The sequence below is a fragment of the Cucumis sativus genome, chromosome 1, assembly GCF_000004075.3.
Source record: "Cucumis sativus cultivar 9930 chromosome 1, Cucumber_9930_V3, whole genome shotgun sequence".
NCBI lineage: Eukaryota > Viridiplantae > Streptophyta > Magnoliopsida > Cucurbitales > Cucurbitaceae > Cucumis > Cucumis sativus.
Genome location: NC_026655.2, coordinates 8,787,764 through 8,804,487, shown reverse-complemented (window position 1 = coordinate 8,804,487; position 16,724 = coordinate 8,787,764). Strand labels below are relative to the sequence as shown.

At 33.7% G+C, this 16,724-nt stretch overlaps 1 protein-coding gene across 2 annotated transcripts; it reads right to left on the bottom strand.

Annotated features, from left to right (window-relative positions):
- Positions 1-3,221: 3,221 nt before the first annotated feature.
- Positions 3,222-13,466, bottom strand: LOC101219905 (protein SEMI-ROLLED LEAF 2). 2 transcript variants are annotated; one of them, XM_011655513.2, is made up of 19 exons: positions 13,023-13,466; positions 12,842-12,916; positions 12,103-12,218; positions 11,534-11,648; positions 11,217-11,345; positions 9,745-9,792; positions 9,152-9,333; positions 8,880-9,076; positions 8,477-8,769; positions 7,965-8,114; positions 7,286-7,840; positions 7,034-7,180; positions 6,165-6,237; positions 5,871-5,998; positions 5,485-5,685; positions 5,244-5,384; positions 5,028-5,153; positions 4,198-4,431; positions 3,222-4,037 (listed from the first exon to the last, which is right to left on the bottom strand). In XM_011655513.2, exons 1-19 carry the CDS (start codon positions 13,149-13,151, stop codon positions 3,876-3,878), a joined length of 3,201 nt encoding a protein of 1,066 aa, XP_011653815.1. In that variant the 5' UTR covers positions 13,152-13,466; the 3' UTR covers positions 3,222-3,875. The 2 variants fall into 2 exon arrangements, with proteins under 2 accessions (XP_011653815.1, XP_004147289.1); XM_004147241.3 differs by having other exon boundaries at positions 5,244-5,381; positions 13,023-13,464.
- Positions 13,467-16,724: the final 3,258 nt, after the last annotated feature.

Genomic DNA, 16,724 nt, shown 5'->3' with positions numbered 1-16,724 from the left:
TTTTCTCAATTATTTTTATCGGTTTTTTCTCAATTATTTTTATCGGTTTTTTTCTCAATTATTTTTATTGATTTCTTTTCCTTTTTGTCAATTATTTTTGTTGGTTTTTTTTCTTTTTCTCAATTATTTTTCTAATTCCTTTTCCATTTTTAAACATGATTTCCTTTTTCTTCCGATTATCACCAAGTGTCTATCATCTTCCTCTTCCTCTCATTGTCTTCGTCATCTTCCTCTTCGTCGGATCTGTGTTTTCGTCGAATTTGTGGGTTTTCGCTGTGGGTCTTTGTCTTTATCTTCGCGGTGGATTTCAGTTCTCTTCATCGTAGGTTTTCGTCTTTCTCCTCGTCGGTTCTATCCTTCATATCTCAATCTTCATCTTGATCTCCATAAGATTACTAGAAGACAGGTCTAGGTTTGATAAAGTGACTGGTGTAATGTTTAATTGAATTAGATGTAAATAAAATAATATGAATAAAATAAAAAATAAATATCAAATAAGATAAGAAAACAAGAAACGAAACAGTTATCAAACATATTTTATGTTTCTGTTTTTTTTCAAGAAACAAAAAGCATAAACCGTTTTCAAACACATTCATGTTTCTTGTTCTAAAAAAAAGAAGAAACAGAAAACAGAAAAGGAAAATGTTATAATCTATATTTGACAGTATACACATTTGTATTTGATTCTTTCAAAAATAAATCAAGGTATATTTTGATAAGTGGGTGTTTAAAACAATTTTTACAATCTTATATATAGAAATATATATTTGACATATATTTACTTATTTTTGAGTATATATACATAAACACAAAAGATATATGTGATATAAAGTTACACTATTTTGAATCATATTAGCCGTACGTTTAACGATTTTAACGGAGTGATGATCAACTTTTAAGTGGACAATTGCATTAGATGACAAAAAAAATTTAGAGAAAAATAGTTCATAACACATCTTTTTTTAGCATATTGCAAATTTGGCAAACATGACGGTATTGAGACAGTAATCTGCTCTTAAATTTTTTATTTTTACAATTTAGAAAATGTAAGTGACGAACTCTATTATCATAATTTTTTTTTTACTATTTTTGCAAATTTCCCTGGTTAAAAATGAATATGAAAGCAAAAGGAAGGAAATCTGTTGAAAGGAAGAAAAGAGTAATTTGAAATATTCTATATCAGAAGAATATTAATCAAAATTAATAAGTAGCAAAGCATAGTAAAAATTGGAGAATGACGTTAGTTAACAAGGGATTTTTTTTAAAAATAATGTCTTTTGGGAAAGTATTTTCAAAAATAGGGTAGTTGGGAAAGTATTTTAAAAAATAGGTGACTGAAGTCGTGTACGGGGTACACGACTTCCACAAATCGATTTGGTGTCGTGGACCGGGCTTACGATATCCGAGTGGAGTCGTGGACCCGGCCCACGTTTTCTGACTGGAGTCATGTACCCGGTACACGACTCCCGTACAACTGGCACATTTTGCCGCGTAAGGTGGAAGTCATGTACCCCGTACACGACTTCCGTACAATGAGTCAACGGTCAACAGTCCAGTCAACCGTAGGGTTCACGGGTGGACGTAGGGTGCAGAGGGAGCGGACACGTGTCGCGCATGCAGGAAGTCGTGTACGGGGTACACGACTTCACCTATTTTAAAAACCCTAAATTTCTCTCATTCTGCCTTCATCCCAAATAATTTTTCCTTCCTCTCTAAACTTTTCCTCTTCGTCTTTTTCGTTCTTCCTTCCTCTTTCCTTTCCTCTTCCTTCATCTTTCCTCTCCTCTTCCTTCATATTTCATCTTTACTCTCCTCTTCCTTCATATTTCATCTTCCTTCATCTAGTTTTTTCTCTCATTCATCTTTCATCTTTCCTCTTTCTAACCCATTCTTCATCACAACTTCATCTTTCCTCTTTCTAACCCATTCTTCATCCCAACTTCATCTTTCCTTTCCCCCTCTTCATCTTGTCTCTTCTTATTTCATTCTCCCTTCCATCTTGTCTCATTCATCTTAGGAAGTCGTGTACCCCGTACACGACTTCCGTCCACGTGGGTCAAACTCCTGCATACGTGGAGCGAAGTGGTCAAATGTGCTGACATGTGCATTTAGGAAGTCGTGTACGGGGTACACGACTTCGTTCAATTTCATTTCGAAGTCGTGTACCCCGTACACGACTTCCTTCAATTTCAAAAAAACACCTATTTTTGAAAATAGTTTGGGAAACAACCTTATTCTTATAATTTCTTTCCTAACAACCCTATTTTTCAAAATACTTTCACAAAACACATTATTTTTAAAAAAAATCCGTTAACAAGGAAATATTCAATATTTTGAAAGTTATAATGTCACACCCTTCTTTTGGGATCATTTTTCTTCATTTTCCATTACTCAACCATTAAATAAATCACAACCCTTTTTGTTTAAATTAGCAATCATCCAATTCTTGAAATGAATGGATTAACAGTTCTTAATTTTTAAAACGAGTGTAAACTCTATAAAATCCTTAAACTTTTGCATTTTGAAATAAGTTGCTGCATATTTTTATACTTTATTGATGAGAATAATTAATATATTTTAGGTTAGTATTTGTTAAGTTGTTAATTTGATTAATGAGCGTTTAATTAGTTAATTATGTAATTTACTTGTAAAGCCATAAATAGCCAACTCCAAGTTAGAGTTGTGTATTGGGAGTTTTGGATCATTATGTTTCAATACAACATTGTTGTTGAAGAGTTCTCTCTTCTTCTTTGGGGATAGTGTTTGCCATGAATTTGGCATAATTAAGAGATGGAAATTGGATTAGGGTGGGGAGAATTTAGGTGAGTTTTTCACCTTTTAATTTTAAAGACAAATAACTAAAATTTGTCCAAAGTTTTTTTTTTAAATTTGGAAAACTAGCCTTTAAATAGACAAAAGACATGCAACTATTGCATGTGTAGACTTAAATTACATTTGAATCTATAGTCGACCAGAGTCCAACACCTCACATTCTACTAATTGGATTTTCCACTAACTTTAATCAAAAGGCAAAATGGTCACTTGACCATTCAAGCCAAGGTCAAACATTGACTTTTTCAAGTCAAGTTTGCTCTAGGTCTCGGAACCTTTCTTTATGAATTCAAAATTATAGTATTTAATTTTCACTAATAAACCATCAAAAACTATTTTATTAGATATAATATAATTTCAAACTACAAACAATGACAGTATCAACCACGTATTTGAATGTATCCGATATATAATACCAATTATCTTTGACAGTTTGAAGTATTTAAACTTCATAGTTCAGAACACAAGCACAATGAGTAGACCGAAGTTTTTCATAATATAAGCCCCACTGATATAGCCTATAATGAATAGTTGTCAACTCTTACAAGAGGAAATAATTACACTCATAAATACAAGATACTTGTTACAAATATACAGCTAAACAAATCTCCATTAATCGCCCTTTCATCACTTACAAACCTATGACAGTCCAACAGGTAAACAATCTCCCGTGAATGAACCTTCAGGACAGATACCATGGAATCCCCAAGTCTAGACAAACATTAAGCCCAATCTCATCTAACAACCTATTTCTCTATAATACATATCCAAAGGTACCATATATGAATGATTTCAACAATCCAAACATGCAACTGGCTGAGGAAAACAAATTACCTGCCATCAAGAAAATGGCATGTATGAATCATATCAAGATATACAAAAATGATGACAAGAGCTTCACCGAATGACTAGAGCAGCAGCAGCAGCAGATGCCCGGTCCAGAACATAGACCTTAGGAGTTTTGCTTGCTAATCTTGAAATTTATAGCCAATCATCACAGCCGCCGAGAAGCCTCGAAGTGTTTTCATGTCCTTTTCCATAACTTAACAACCGGCTGCCTTTAAGAAGTTATCGTATGGGCTAGAGGATGGTAGTTGAATGAGATGGGGATAATATTGGTACTCAGTTGCACAAAGTGCTGGATAAGTGTTAACGGAGGAATTCCAATACATAGGTGCATCTGAGTCAACAAATGGGTTTCCACTCTGCATTTCAACGAATTTCATGGTCAGATTTTACAAGAAAGATATAGCCATGAGAGAAGGTGGAGATATTTACGCATACATGAGCTGATATCAATCTATGAAAGCAGGTAAAGATGGAAGTATTGATTTGATCAGAAGCCGAGTATATGATAAAAAGTACCTTATTTACTGTAAACTGAACATGGCGTTGAGAAGGCTCTTTTCCCAGATTGTCGTCATCATGAGTGGGGGTTCTAACTGAACTTTCATTAGTTGGTTGAGAAGCAATGAAATTGGTTATCTTCTGCTGCTTTTCTTCTGAAAGAGCTTCGCAATTTCCAGCCATTTCCTTGTAAGGCATGTTTGTCGGTAAGGAGCCGGATAACCTTCCAACTTGATTTGTTATATCAGAAATCTGTATCAAAGATTGTTAATAGGAGGGTACGTTAGTTACACCAAGGAGATAAATGAGGAAAAATAGGTTAGGCAAAAAAATATCTTCCGACTCATGCTTATACTTCTGCAAACATCTATCACTTCGGAAATATTGGAAGAAACTTAATTATATATCACAGGAAGAATTAACTTCAGCCACCCTAGCAGATCCCAAAACCGTTCATGGGATAAATGAAGGAAAACTAAAATCGAGACCTTTTTATTTTTTATTAAATTGCTTATTTGATTAAATCAAGGTTTTCATAAACATTTCCTTGAGTTCAATAGGATAAAAATATCAACAATAATGTCAGGAATTGTATGAGAAAATGTATACTGCATACTGAACCCTAAAAGGACTGTTGATTATTTATTGTGTTTCCAGAACAACTTTACATTTCTCGATCAGTAAAGTACATTCTTGATTTTAATTCCCTTTTGTTTTGTTTTTAACATTTAATTCTGTATTTTAAATCTTCGTAAATTTTGAGACAATGTAGAATACAAGATTTTGTAGTCTTTATGAATGTTCATCTCAAATGTATACGAACACATGTGCAAAGTTTAGCAACTTACCAAATTCAAAAGTTCATCAGCACTCATTACACTTGGACCTTCTGGGACCTTCTCTATCTCAATATCATTTTGACTTTGAGGTTCATCACATGTATTGTCATTATCCATTGAAAATAAGGGGTCAACCTACAAAATACACCGAAATGTAAAGAAAACACTATAATTTGAAAATAGTTTGAAATTTTAGACATGTGAGATGAGTGAATTGTAATGAACCGTGTTAGAAGTCTCGTCACTCTTAGGTCCACATTGATAAATTTCTCTTGGTGTGACAAAAAATTGAGTTCCTAATGGACAAGTGTCATCTGGCAAAAAGTCTTGAAGTAACTGTTCTCTAATAGAAGATAACTCCTTCTGCTTTAGCGAACACAACAATTAGTTACAATTACTTGAAATGGAAAATATAAACTAAAGATTATTTGCCGTGGAAAAAGAAAAGAAAAAAAATTATGCTTACTTGTGACATTTTGTGCAATGTCTGCAAAATTAGCTTAGCAAATGACTCTTTAGATTGACTTTCACTTGTGTCAACCGCTGAAAGTGACTTCACAGCATCCTCATTGTCTTCCTTAGATCCGTAATCTGGTCTGGGGTGGTCATGTCCTAAATTAGCAACTTGCAACTTGCAATCTTCAACCAACCGTAGAAATGGGTCAACCTGGTAAAAGTAAGAATTTAGTAGAACTTTACTCATGAAATCTAAAATCTTTAACTTTATTTGAAATCGAAATTAGGATCAAGAAAAACCCAATTACATATCCAGCAAAGAGATGTCAAGCTGGAAGGTAGACACATTAGTACTATGCATGAATTAGAGTCTCAACAAAAAAAATTTGAACGTACTACTTCACTAGTAAGGGCAACTTTAGCACGAGGGGCAAGAGGCACAATGTTGTAGGCTTTTGCTGTGAAGATGATCATCGATGTTGCCAACGTAAAAAGGGACCTACGATGTGATGATTGCAATTGCCCTGCAATTTGTAGAAGTTCATTTTAGATGAAGAGATGACTTACTGAAGGTCCATCCAAGGGGTCGTAAGACTAGTAATGAAAAAATATCTTTCCATCACAACATATTTGGAATGTTCAAAACAGTAGACATGAAATTTAATTTTAATAACTTAGAATGTTTTCTACCTCCAGCCAGGGAAATGCTCCGCAAGGAAAATGCTAGCTGGAAACTTCGAATGAGCGTCTCGTGGCTGGAGTTCTATCAACGAAGAGTATAAAATAAGGACAATTATATAAGGATATCTATCAATCGGTACTGGACAAATGATTGATTATCAAATTGACAATAATGCAAACTGAACAATAACCATAAGCTAAGCTGAGGTCTTAAAATAACGTATTCCCATCAAATTTTTGGTACAGTTCACCAGAACTAAGAGAACTAAGATTTCACTTCTCTCCATCACAGCTAAAAGCTGAGTTGAGAACTTATATGGATTTAAATATGATAGACAATGGAAAAAGTTGACTTCTACACCATAAGTTTCCTTCTCAATTCAGCAATCCAGCATATCTCCATTTAAGACTCATGCTAACAGTTCAAACCCATTCATCAGTCCTTGATGCAAATTATCCTGGACTCTAAAATTTATATAATCATGAAAAAACTACATTATTATTATCCCAATAAAAAATATCAAAGGAACATGCATTTTTGACAAATTCGCTTGAAGAATATTACCAGCTGATGCAAACTAGTAATGGTATCCATAATCCACATCATTGCCAAGACATATATTTAGTATTACATGATCAGAAATTATGAGTTATCTTGTAATTGACTAGTCAGTCAGACTATCATTTTCTGCCCAAAATTGTAGTCAACACTAAAGGAAGGGAAAAAAAGAAAAAAGAAAAGGTTCATAACTTATTGTTAGGAACCAAAGTATAAGACATAAATACGACCCGACAGTAGATCTAGATCACATTCCTCAGGGCTTGACCAAAATATATAGTAATTCCATAAAATGATTGACTAACAATAATGATTTTACCTTAGTCCGAGCAAATAGCAACACAAGGCAATAAGTATGAGCAATTGCTTCATAGTTTTCAGGTTTATTGAGAGGAGAGATGGATTGTGCCCATATTGATGAGAGAAGATTGGTAATCTGGCGGCTGCTAAGCCTAAGGAATGTTGTCTGTAGTTTTAATTGAACAAAATGATAATGTTAAACCATGAGGAAACACTAAACAGTAATCGAGGAATACCTTGATGTAACAATATTAAAGAACACAATACATACTTGTTCCTTTTCTGAACTTCCCGAAGGTTTCTCATCAGTAACTGTACTAGAAGTAGTCTTTTTCATACTATAAGCTCGGCTGTAACTAGACTTCAGCCTATTCATCATAGTATTATTGTTGATCTTTGGCTCTTCCTCTTCTTCTTCTTCTATAATTGAGGCTTGAACTGAAATTGGTGGATCCTTTTTCACTGTGTGAACCCGACTGTAACTTGACTTTAGTCTGTTAAAAATGGAGTCACTTTCAACTTTTGTAGGCTGCTGAACTATAGTTTTTTCGTCCACTTTTTGAAAGATGTTCTCTGGTGGGGAAAGAGGCTCAACTTTCACTTTCTGAAAAAGTGCTGCTGAAGAGGAGAACACTGACACAGTTCTTGAGAGTGTCCGTTGAAGATAAGTAGGCTTTGCAGAGGGGGGTACAGAAGCATTAGGACGTGGGCAGACAGATGATGGAACAAGAACAACAGAAAATATACGGTGAGCACCAACTCTAGTTTCATGGTCTGAGCAGACCATTGCCAGTAGTAATTGATGGAATAACGCCTCAGGAAAGCCCTACAAAACATTTTAAGTTTAACATGGCTGGGGTAGAGATGGGTGAAGAAAAAAAGGTGAAGACTAAGATTGAACCACAATCTTAAAGAATTTAGGGGAGATGAAAAAGATAAGATGCTCTTGCCTTGTCTTGATACACAAGATTTGGTATTGATGCCACGATCTGGGCTGTACGGTACACAGTAGAAATTAATGTTCTAGACATTACAGGAATATTTGACAAGTTTTCCAACATCGCAGCCATCATGTCTAGAATAAGACCAGCATCTCCAACCTAAGCCATTGCATGAAAATCAACACAAAACCAACAACGATGTTAAGAAATTAGAAGGTTATAAGAAATTAAATTGAATTGAGAAGATTTCATAGGCATTCATAGTGTGCGGAAGTCAAACAAAACAACGTGAACTTTATGATTATATTACATGTAAATATACAATGGAACGACCTCATCTTTATATAGCCATTTTCAGATAATCCACAAACCAGTAAAAAAATCGTGGTTACCAGTTTGATGGGTAACTACAGCCTAATAACTGCTCTTTTATATGAAAACTGCTACCTAAGTAATAGGAACAAATTAGTTACAAAAATGATTAAGAGCATCTCGAGAAGCACAAATGAATGCAAAATTACCTTTCTTGACAACTCTACAAGGCATGCATCAACTGATGCTTGGCTTTTTCGGTTCCACTCGACAACTTCTGCCCCTAAGTTACCATCATCAAGGGAGCAATGTATAGTTTTTCGAAGATGTCTCATCATATCACCGAGTGCACCAATTATGGCCACTGATGGTTGAGCATTTGTTTGCTGAGCAAGGGAGGTAGCAATATTAACAATGTCAATTTGCATGGTAGGGTTTTTAAGAACATTCTTGTGATCGAGGTGCTTGATTAAAATTGCAAGCATAAAGTGTGAGTTGTGCCCTGTATAAAAAAATAATAATAAACATGAAAATCACTAATACAATTATACAAATATAGGAAGAAATCAGAAGTAGTGGTTTAGATCTCAAAGGCCAAAACTCAAACAATACCCAAATTCTCCATTATTATTTGCATATCCATCAAGACAGAAAGACCGAGCCCAAGTTTTGGAGACCAAAGATTGCCAGTATCAAAATAACGGAAGAAAGATTCCAAGACACGTCGTATAGTTGTAGCTTCCTTAGCTAACTTGGCAATATTATGTAAGCAAATTCTTGACCAAAATTCTGGATTCTTTGCTTCTTCTCTGTTACATATAAGATCGATATCACTTGGGAAGTTGACACAAATATAGTTATGTAGTTCCAAGACATGAACTTACAGAGATATATTCAATTCCCCCCTTTCAGTTACTATCATCCTCCATGAAGACACCCTTGTCAAGTGCTCGTTTGATTGGGGAACTACTTCAGCACTTGCATCCTGAGTATCTTGCTCGTTGTGGGAAGGAGCAGTGGAAGTACTTTTAAGATCTCCATAGTTATCCAACACGACAGAGATAACCTAAAATTTTAGATGAAACTTTATACCACCAACATAAGACATAATAATACGTAGACAAGTAAAATATCAGGAATAAACAAGAGAATCAATCAGAGATCAACATACTTCTCACAGCCCACAACTATAAGGAAATTACCAACAGCATTGATCTTCTTAAAAAGGATGGTAAAAGAATTAGGGGTGTGGGGGATGTTTACAAATTATACGTAGTCTTAACCACTTAGCTACTAAAGGATTCGTAAATGTCCTCATGGTTATAATATAACCACTGAAGTCTTAAACTTGCAGAGGAAGACCAAGCAAAAACAAAATAAGGAGAATAATTTAAATAACCAACGGTTAAAGGGCTGGCCATAGTTCCAAAAACTAAAGAGAGAATGAAAATAATGTGGTAAATGCAAAACAACTTACATTGTCAAATTCTGCTGATATATTGGAAAATTCACCCATAAACCAAACCTGCAGATGAAACACTCATTAAAAATTATTTCCAGACTAAAAAGAAACCAAATAAGATTCGCCAACAGAAACAGGCAACACAAAGAAAAGTGAACCGGTGTATCAATGTCATTGTAATTTCAACATGAAGGAGCGAGGATACAACAACAGAAACAGTTACATCAAAGAGATATATTTATATATGAATTGTGATTCAAAATTTAAAAGGCAGATGATAAAAGCAGACTTTGGAAAGGAGAAATTAGTTCAGGACAACAATTTGTTTTTGGGTATTTTCAGCAATATGTTCTCACGTTGTCTTAACAATAAGTTCTTACGTTGCCATTCTGGTTCAATGCCCCTCCCTCCCCCTAACTAAGACAATGGATTTGTTGCCATTCTGGTTCAATGCCCCTCCCTCCCCCTAACTAAGACAATGGATTTGTTGCCATTTGAACAGACCAAAAATTCAATTCTTTTAGCAATTAAAAGATATGTAATTTTGTTTTAGTATTAGGTGTATTTGTGCTAATATTCAACTGCTCTGGCCGATTTATTTCATTAACCGAAAAGAAGTTGCCTCAAAGGTTATGTATGCAACCCAAATTTCACTTTGATAACTTTACCTCAATTAAATCGGGACAATTTATTTCATCAACCGAAAATATTGCAATGAAAGCAACCGATGGGTCAGCCACAAATATGGGAACCCCTCCCCCATAAAGGGGTAATCTCATTAGTCATTTCTCTCCCTAAACACACATCAATCTTGTTCTCATTTCATCTTTTGCGACAATGACTCCTTTTCATTAGTCACTTTAACATCATACCCCTTCTCTCATCAATAAATGACATTCACATCCTTTTTGTTAATTAGCTAACAAGTTTTTCTCCATCTTATTTTCACTACCAATGATTTTTCCAGCCAATATTTTTATAAAATTAATTTTAATATTAAGTTGTAAATTAGTGTGTAAAATAAAATATTTGTATTAAATACCCTATACAAATAAGATTGCCCTATATTCTTTTTTAGTTGATATAATCTTATTTTAATCAGTAATTATTTCTTGATATTGAATAAATTGTTAAAAAAAAACATTTCTATCAAATTATATAAATTAAAATTTAGTATTGATTATTATTACTTTAATCAAAAGTTAAAACTAGTCATGTATTAGGTTAAAATACCTAAATCCAAAATAGAGTATTCCATGAAATACATCTTGAAACTTTTCTACAACATCAAAACCAGAAACTAAATAACTCCTTGCATGGTTTCATGCCACATGCTTCATTAAAAATAAATTATCAATAAAAGCAAAAGAATCATTCATATAAGTCTGTTCATGTAATGCCATAACTAACAGATTGAAAGCCCAACCCATGAAGTACGTGCATAAAGATAAATAGTAATACGTCCAAATAAGCATAGTGCAGATTACCATAGCTGAGAGGGCTTGAAGGCTAGCAGACCGCATCTGTTTTTCTCTCCCTTCTTCCCCTAATTCTTGAGCTAGAAGGCAAAGTTTGGGAATCATTCCATCTAAGTTAAACATATAAGTGCTGTCCCTCTGCATAGTTAACAAATGTACATAATATAAGAAAACTTTGCAAGTAATGACTTTAAGTTAATTCATCACAACCTTAGGCCAAACAACCTTTTTTTTGGGGGGGGGGACGTGGAAGAAATAATTCGTTAATAAATGAAATAAATGGAGAAACCATGAACTAAGCAACATTACAAAAAGCAAGCCTTTACTTGGTTATTAACAAAATCAAAGAGGGCTTCGCAGCCTAAAATTCGCATTTCATCATGGCGTGCTTGGTCCAGTAGAATGTGGATGATGCCAAGCAAACTACTCGCAAATAGAGGCCTGAAATAGTTATTTAAGTCAATTACAACTTTAAAATCTATATAATTAATAATTAGTATATTTTCAAGTTAGGACATATCAAAAATCAATAAGCATGCTTGGCGTTTCTCCATAAATCACAAATGGTTTCCAGAAAATTTATTCCGAAGAAAAATAAATTAATTCAAAGTTTCACATATGGCCTAAAAGTTAACATGGTTTGCACAATTTAGCTTTATAATTTCATTTTACGTATGAATCCCCACATCTTAGTAAATAAGTGAAGTTACAACAACCGATTGAATTGAAATCCATTGATCTGCCTGAGATGTTAGCAAGTGTTAGCAACTTGCACCACTCAACCAAATTTTAGCTTTCCCGGTATTAGTTTATAGCCATCTCACGAAAAGATCCAGGAAATGATATTGATATTCAAAGATTTCGCAGCTGTCATTACAATAAATATGGAACTCACATTTGCTCTTTACAAGAAAATAGCAGCTTTCTGTAGATACATATGACGACTTTAACAGAGTGCAATTGCTCGTTTCTCAATTCCTTGTAAAATCTCTGCTCAAGATAAGTTGTGATCTGCCAAAAGAATAAAAAAATTATTAAGAGAAAAACCTAACGTATTATAAGTACAAATCATCAAAGTACTATGCCTCCATACCTCAGGGACCAAGCAATGAATATATCATAATGAAAATCAGCCAAAGCATCCCAAAAAATTTAAACTCAAGAAGATTGCACCAAAAGAAAATGCATAACCTCTGATAGGGATTAAATTTTAATGGGAAGCACGGAAATAATAGAGTATCCAAATCAAACGTTTAACAAGCCCAAGTAAACAGTAGAATTTTCACCGTGCATCATTGTGTAAGGAGGAAAAAAAAGTCTGCGTTGGACAACTAAATTTCCCCCAAACCTTCAAATTGTCAACTCTTCTGTCATATGATTTCTCAGGGGAAAAAAACATAAAAGGACAGAGAAATATGTCATGCTTGATTTATATGAACATAATTCAACCACATCCTCCATATTAAAGGACTTCATAATCTCCCTGTCAATAGAAGTTCACTCTATACAGAAACTTTGGTTCTAGACATGTGAGATGAAGATTAAAAAGAATTACAATAAAGATATTCGCGTCAGAATAATCTAAGAACAGGGTTCCAACATATTAACGAAAATAAAATTCAGGTAAACGGAACCTTGGGAACCCGAAAAGGGTTTTTCGATGCATATTCACATAATTTACCGATCTTCCTGTCATTAGGTTCTTCTTCCTGCCATAACATGAAAAGAAGGTTCAAACTCAACAAAACATCTGCCACAAATTCCCTTCACCCCAACAAACACGGTAGTTGAAAAATCGTTAGAGAAAAAATGAACCTGAGAGCGAGGGAAGATATCCGCAAGCAGCTTCTTGTAGCGCTTGATGGGCTGCCTAGACCTAGTACTCAAAGCAGGGCAAAAGAAACAAAGAGTACCACAAACAGGCAACACTTGGCGCGAAACCATTTCCCGTTAGCAGGAGGTAGGAGGAGGAGAAGGAAATCCCAAAAATCCGGTTAAAGAACAAAATACATAGAAATGAAAAGGAGTGATTGGGATTGGGAAGAAGGCTACAAGCACCGGGAGGAGGACCCGAACGAGAGATGGGAAAGAAGAACCCTGGCCCTCGAAAAATGGTGAGAAGGGATTGACGTCCGGTTCCGGTATGCGAGCGCGAGAGCACCGGATCTCCGAGACCTCCACCGAAACAAAAATGGAGGAATGAAAATTATTATATACCTCCATCTTCATAGTGGCCTCCATTTTCGGCTATTTGATCTCCTTGTTCTTGGCTTTTTCGCATAATACCATACAACTCGCATTCGCTTTCTCCTCTCCCCAACTGCCAAATTAGGTACCGTTATTTTCCCACTTCTTCTAACTAGTTTTTAACACGTGCATTTCACATGCTATTGTATTTCAATTTTAAGTTTTTATATAATGAAATGCTAATTTTAAATACAAACTCAACTCTCCTATTTCTCAATTTTTTTGTTATTGTTCTTTTAAACAATTTTTTATCAACTATTTATGATGAAAGAAAAAATAAATAAGATGAAATCTGTTTTTATGATAAATGGATGAAAAAAACAAGTCTTTTAAATATGATATATTATTATCCCTAGATTATTTGCCTGAAAAAATGACTCAAGGTCAATTAATGTCACTAATAAATTTTTTTATATATTAAATGTTTTTTTATAAGATAAAGTTGAGTTTATCTAATTTCCCTTATGAAAAAACTATAAGTAAAGGTTCTTTTTATTGTTTTTGCTTTGTCGTATTCCAAAAAAATAATGAAAAAAAGAAAGCTTCTACGTGTAAATCTCATCTACGTTGAAAATAGTTTAAAATAGTTTAAGACACTGAATACTACATGTTTGATTTGGTTTAAGATACTAAACCTATTATAATTAAATATATAAGTATAACTTAAGAGATGAACATAATTTTTTAAAACTTCAAATCGGGTATAGAGACAAAAGTCAAGGAGAGGAATGAGAAGGAAAAGAACAAGAAGATTAAAAACGTGAAGGATAAGTTGTTTCGATGAAATTTATATGATTGTAGAAGTTTCATTTATGTTCGTTGAACTTTGAAACTTATTGTTTGTAACTTTGTATGAATTAAGTATAAGACATAGAAGTTGTACAAATTAATTTAATTTATGTTTGTAACTTTGTAGGACTTTTACTTGTGTATAATGTTCATAAAGAATTTCAATTTAATATTTATGCATAAGCAGTTTGGTTTTGATTCGATTTTAGATGAGACTTTTTTTGCATTTTGGTGTTTGATGTGGTTTTAACTTCAAACCAAAGTTAAATCGAACTATAAACACTTATAATTTAGAACTATTCAATTAGGCTAAATGCATAGAAAGCCTTTAATTTTATTGCTTCCCAACGTTGGTTTATTGGTTTTGTTTAATTCATGCTTTGCGTCCAAAACTAAAAACATGAACCACTGATTGGTTTGTTTAGAGGAGAATATTTGGGGTTCGTAAAAATAACGTCTGTTTAAGCTCCCGCAAGACTGCATAAGACCAAATTCCTCTCCAATTTATCTCTACAATTTATGTTAGAAACTTTTATGGATTTCAATTCTCAAAGGGAAGAAATTAGCTTTATTTTCCTTCATAAATCTCCCCATTTCATTGGTTCTATCTTTATCCTCTCCTCTTGCTAATTCTAATCTTCTGTTCATGGTGTCGGTTCAATCAAAACACTCCCTTTCCGATCGCCAACGCACCACCGACGATGAACCCACCACCACTAGCAGGAAGAAGTACAAGAGACCAATCTCTTCCGATCGCCAACGCCTTCATTGTCATCTTCATCTCAGTGGATATTTGGAAGTCTTCTAGCTAAGGCTTGGCTTTTTCATTCTCATATTCTACAACTCATTGGACTACTCTGAAGCCCTCGAAGAGCGTCCTTGCTTACACAATTGATCCATAAAAAAGAAAAAAAGAAAAAGAAGAAAGAAACTCACTTTGGTTCATCCAAGACTTCCATGTGAGAGTTTCGATTGTCACTGACATTCGAAACCCGTTAAAAAACAATCAGAGCAACCGAGATACGAAAGAAGATCTAGGTTATCTTGAAATGGAGAATGTAAATGTAAACTTGATTAAGAAATTCTTTCCATGACATTTCGAAAATGAAGAGATGAGGGCCGCCTGTAGAAGTATTAGTATGTATTTCTTATTTGAAATTGTATTCTTCCCACTTAGAGTCAGGTTTAACCTGATGAGTGAAGGAATGGAGGAGAGATATGAATTTTGGAGGTTGAACTTGGGATTAAAAGTTGGGAGAGAAAATTGATTTGGTGAAGTTATTATTTTTTTTTTTGTCAAAATACAAAAGTAGCAGAAAGATTTTCAAACTTTGAAAACGTCATCATTCATCAAACCCCAACACCTCACATTCTACTAACCATTAGTGGTCTTGATGTCAATATCTTATGCAACCATACATCCCACTATAACGTAGTGAGATTATCCAACAAAATTTTGAATTTTCTCACTAACTTTAGTCAAATGACAAAATGATCATTTGATTATTCAAGTTAAAGTCAAACTTTGACTTTTTTACTGTTTTGTTAATCTTGACTAATTTCAACCTTCTCCATAAATCTACATTCATTTTTCTGAAATTTAAATCACATTTAAATGTACGGTCAATCAAAGTTTGACTTTTCAAAACCAAAAATCAGTATTTTGACTTTTTACAACTTTGATAATTTTCATCAATTTCGAACTTTTAAATATGAATTTGCATATCTACATTTTGATATTTAAATTATATTGAAATATAAAGCTTTATCACTAAATTGTTGGTTGGTATCTCTCTCCTTAACACAAAATGAAAATGCAAAGTTGAAGGTATTCTTTTTATAATCTACGCTTTTATGTTACCAAGAAATAACAATATCTAATGGAATGTGCAAATGATTAATTGATTATTGTTAAAACTTAGTGTATGAGGAAAGCCATTCATATTGGAGACATAAGACCATTTGTATAATATTCTCACAAGTCTAAGCTTAAACAAACTCTATTTAGTATGGAGAAAAATATTCTGTTGCATATTTGACCGCTATTGCTTAAGATACCTTAACCATCAATCAGATCTTTATAGCACGCTGATGTGCTCTTCATATGCATCTTCAAACCTTGTGTTTCATATTCTTCTATATACTGGTTAGTAACACGTGCATTTGTTATACATGAATTTACAGTTACTTTTATGTAGGGGTGAAATCGGGTTGGGTTGGGAGACATTCTCAACCCAATCCATATTTTCGGATTATTTGGGTTGGCAACCCGAATTTAGTTTCTAACCCAACCCAACCCGTAAAATATGGGTTGGGTTGTCGCACTGTATATATAAATTTTTTAAAAAAACTGTTTTTTCCGTTTTCTAGTTTCTAATGATTATAAAAGTTTAAAATTGTTTCATTTAAATTTCAAACCATACATAATTCAAACTTTCATACAATAAATTCAAGATTTATATACCTTTAATTTGTTTTTTT

What these genes read in the sequence shown, in the direction of transcription:
- LOC101219905 (XM_011655513.2), bottom strand. Translation starts at nt 13,151, where the DNA reads ATGGTTTCGCGCCAAGTGTTGCCTGTTTGTGGTACTCTTTGTTTCTTT. An exon ending in TGCTATTTGCTCGGACTAAG is followed by an intron (nt 6,238 to 7,033) that starts GTAAAATCATTA and finishes CTTCGTTGATAG; the next exon opens with AACTCCAGCCACGAGACGCT. An exon ending in TTGCCCTTACTAGTGAAGTA is followed by an intron (nt 5,686 to 5,870) that starts GTACGTTCAAAT and finishes TACTTTTACCAG; the next exon opens with GTTGACCCATTTCTACGGTT.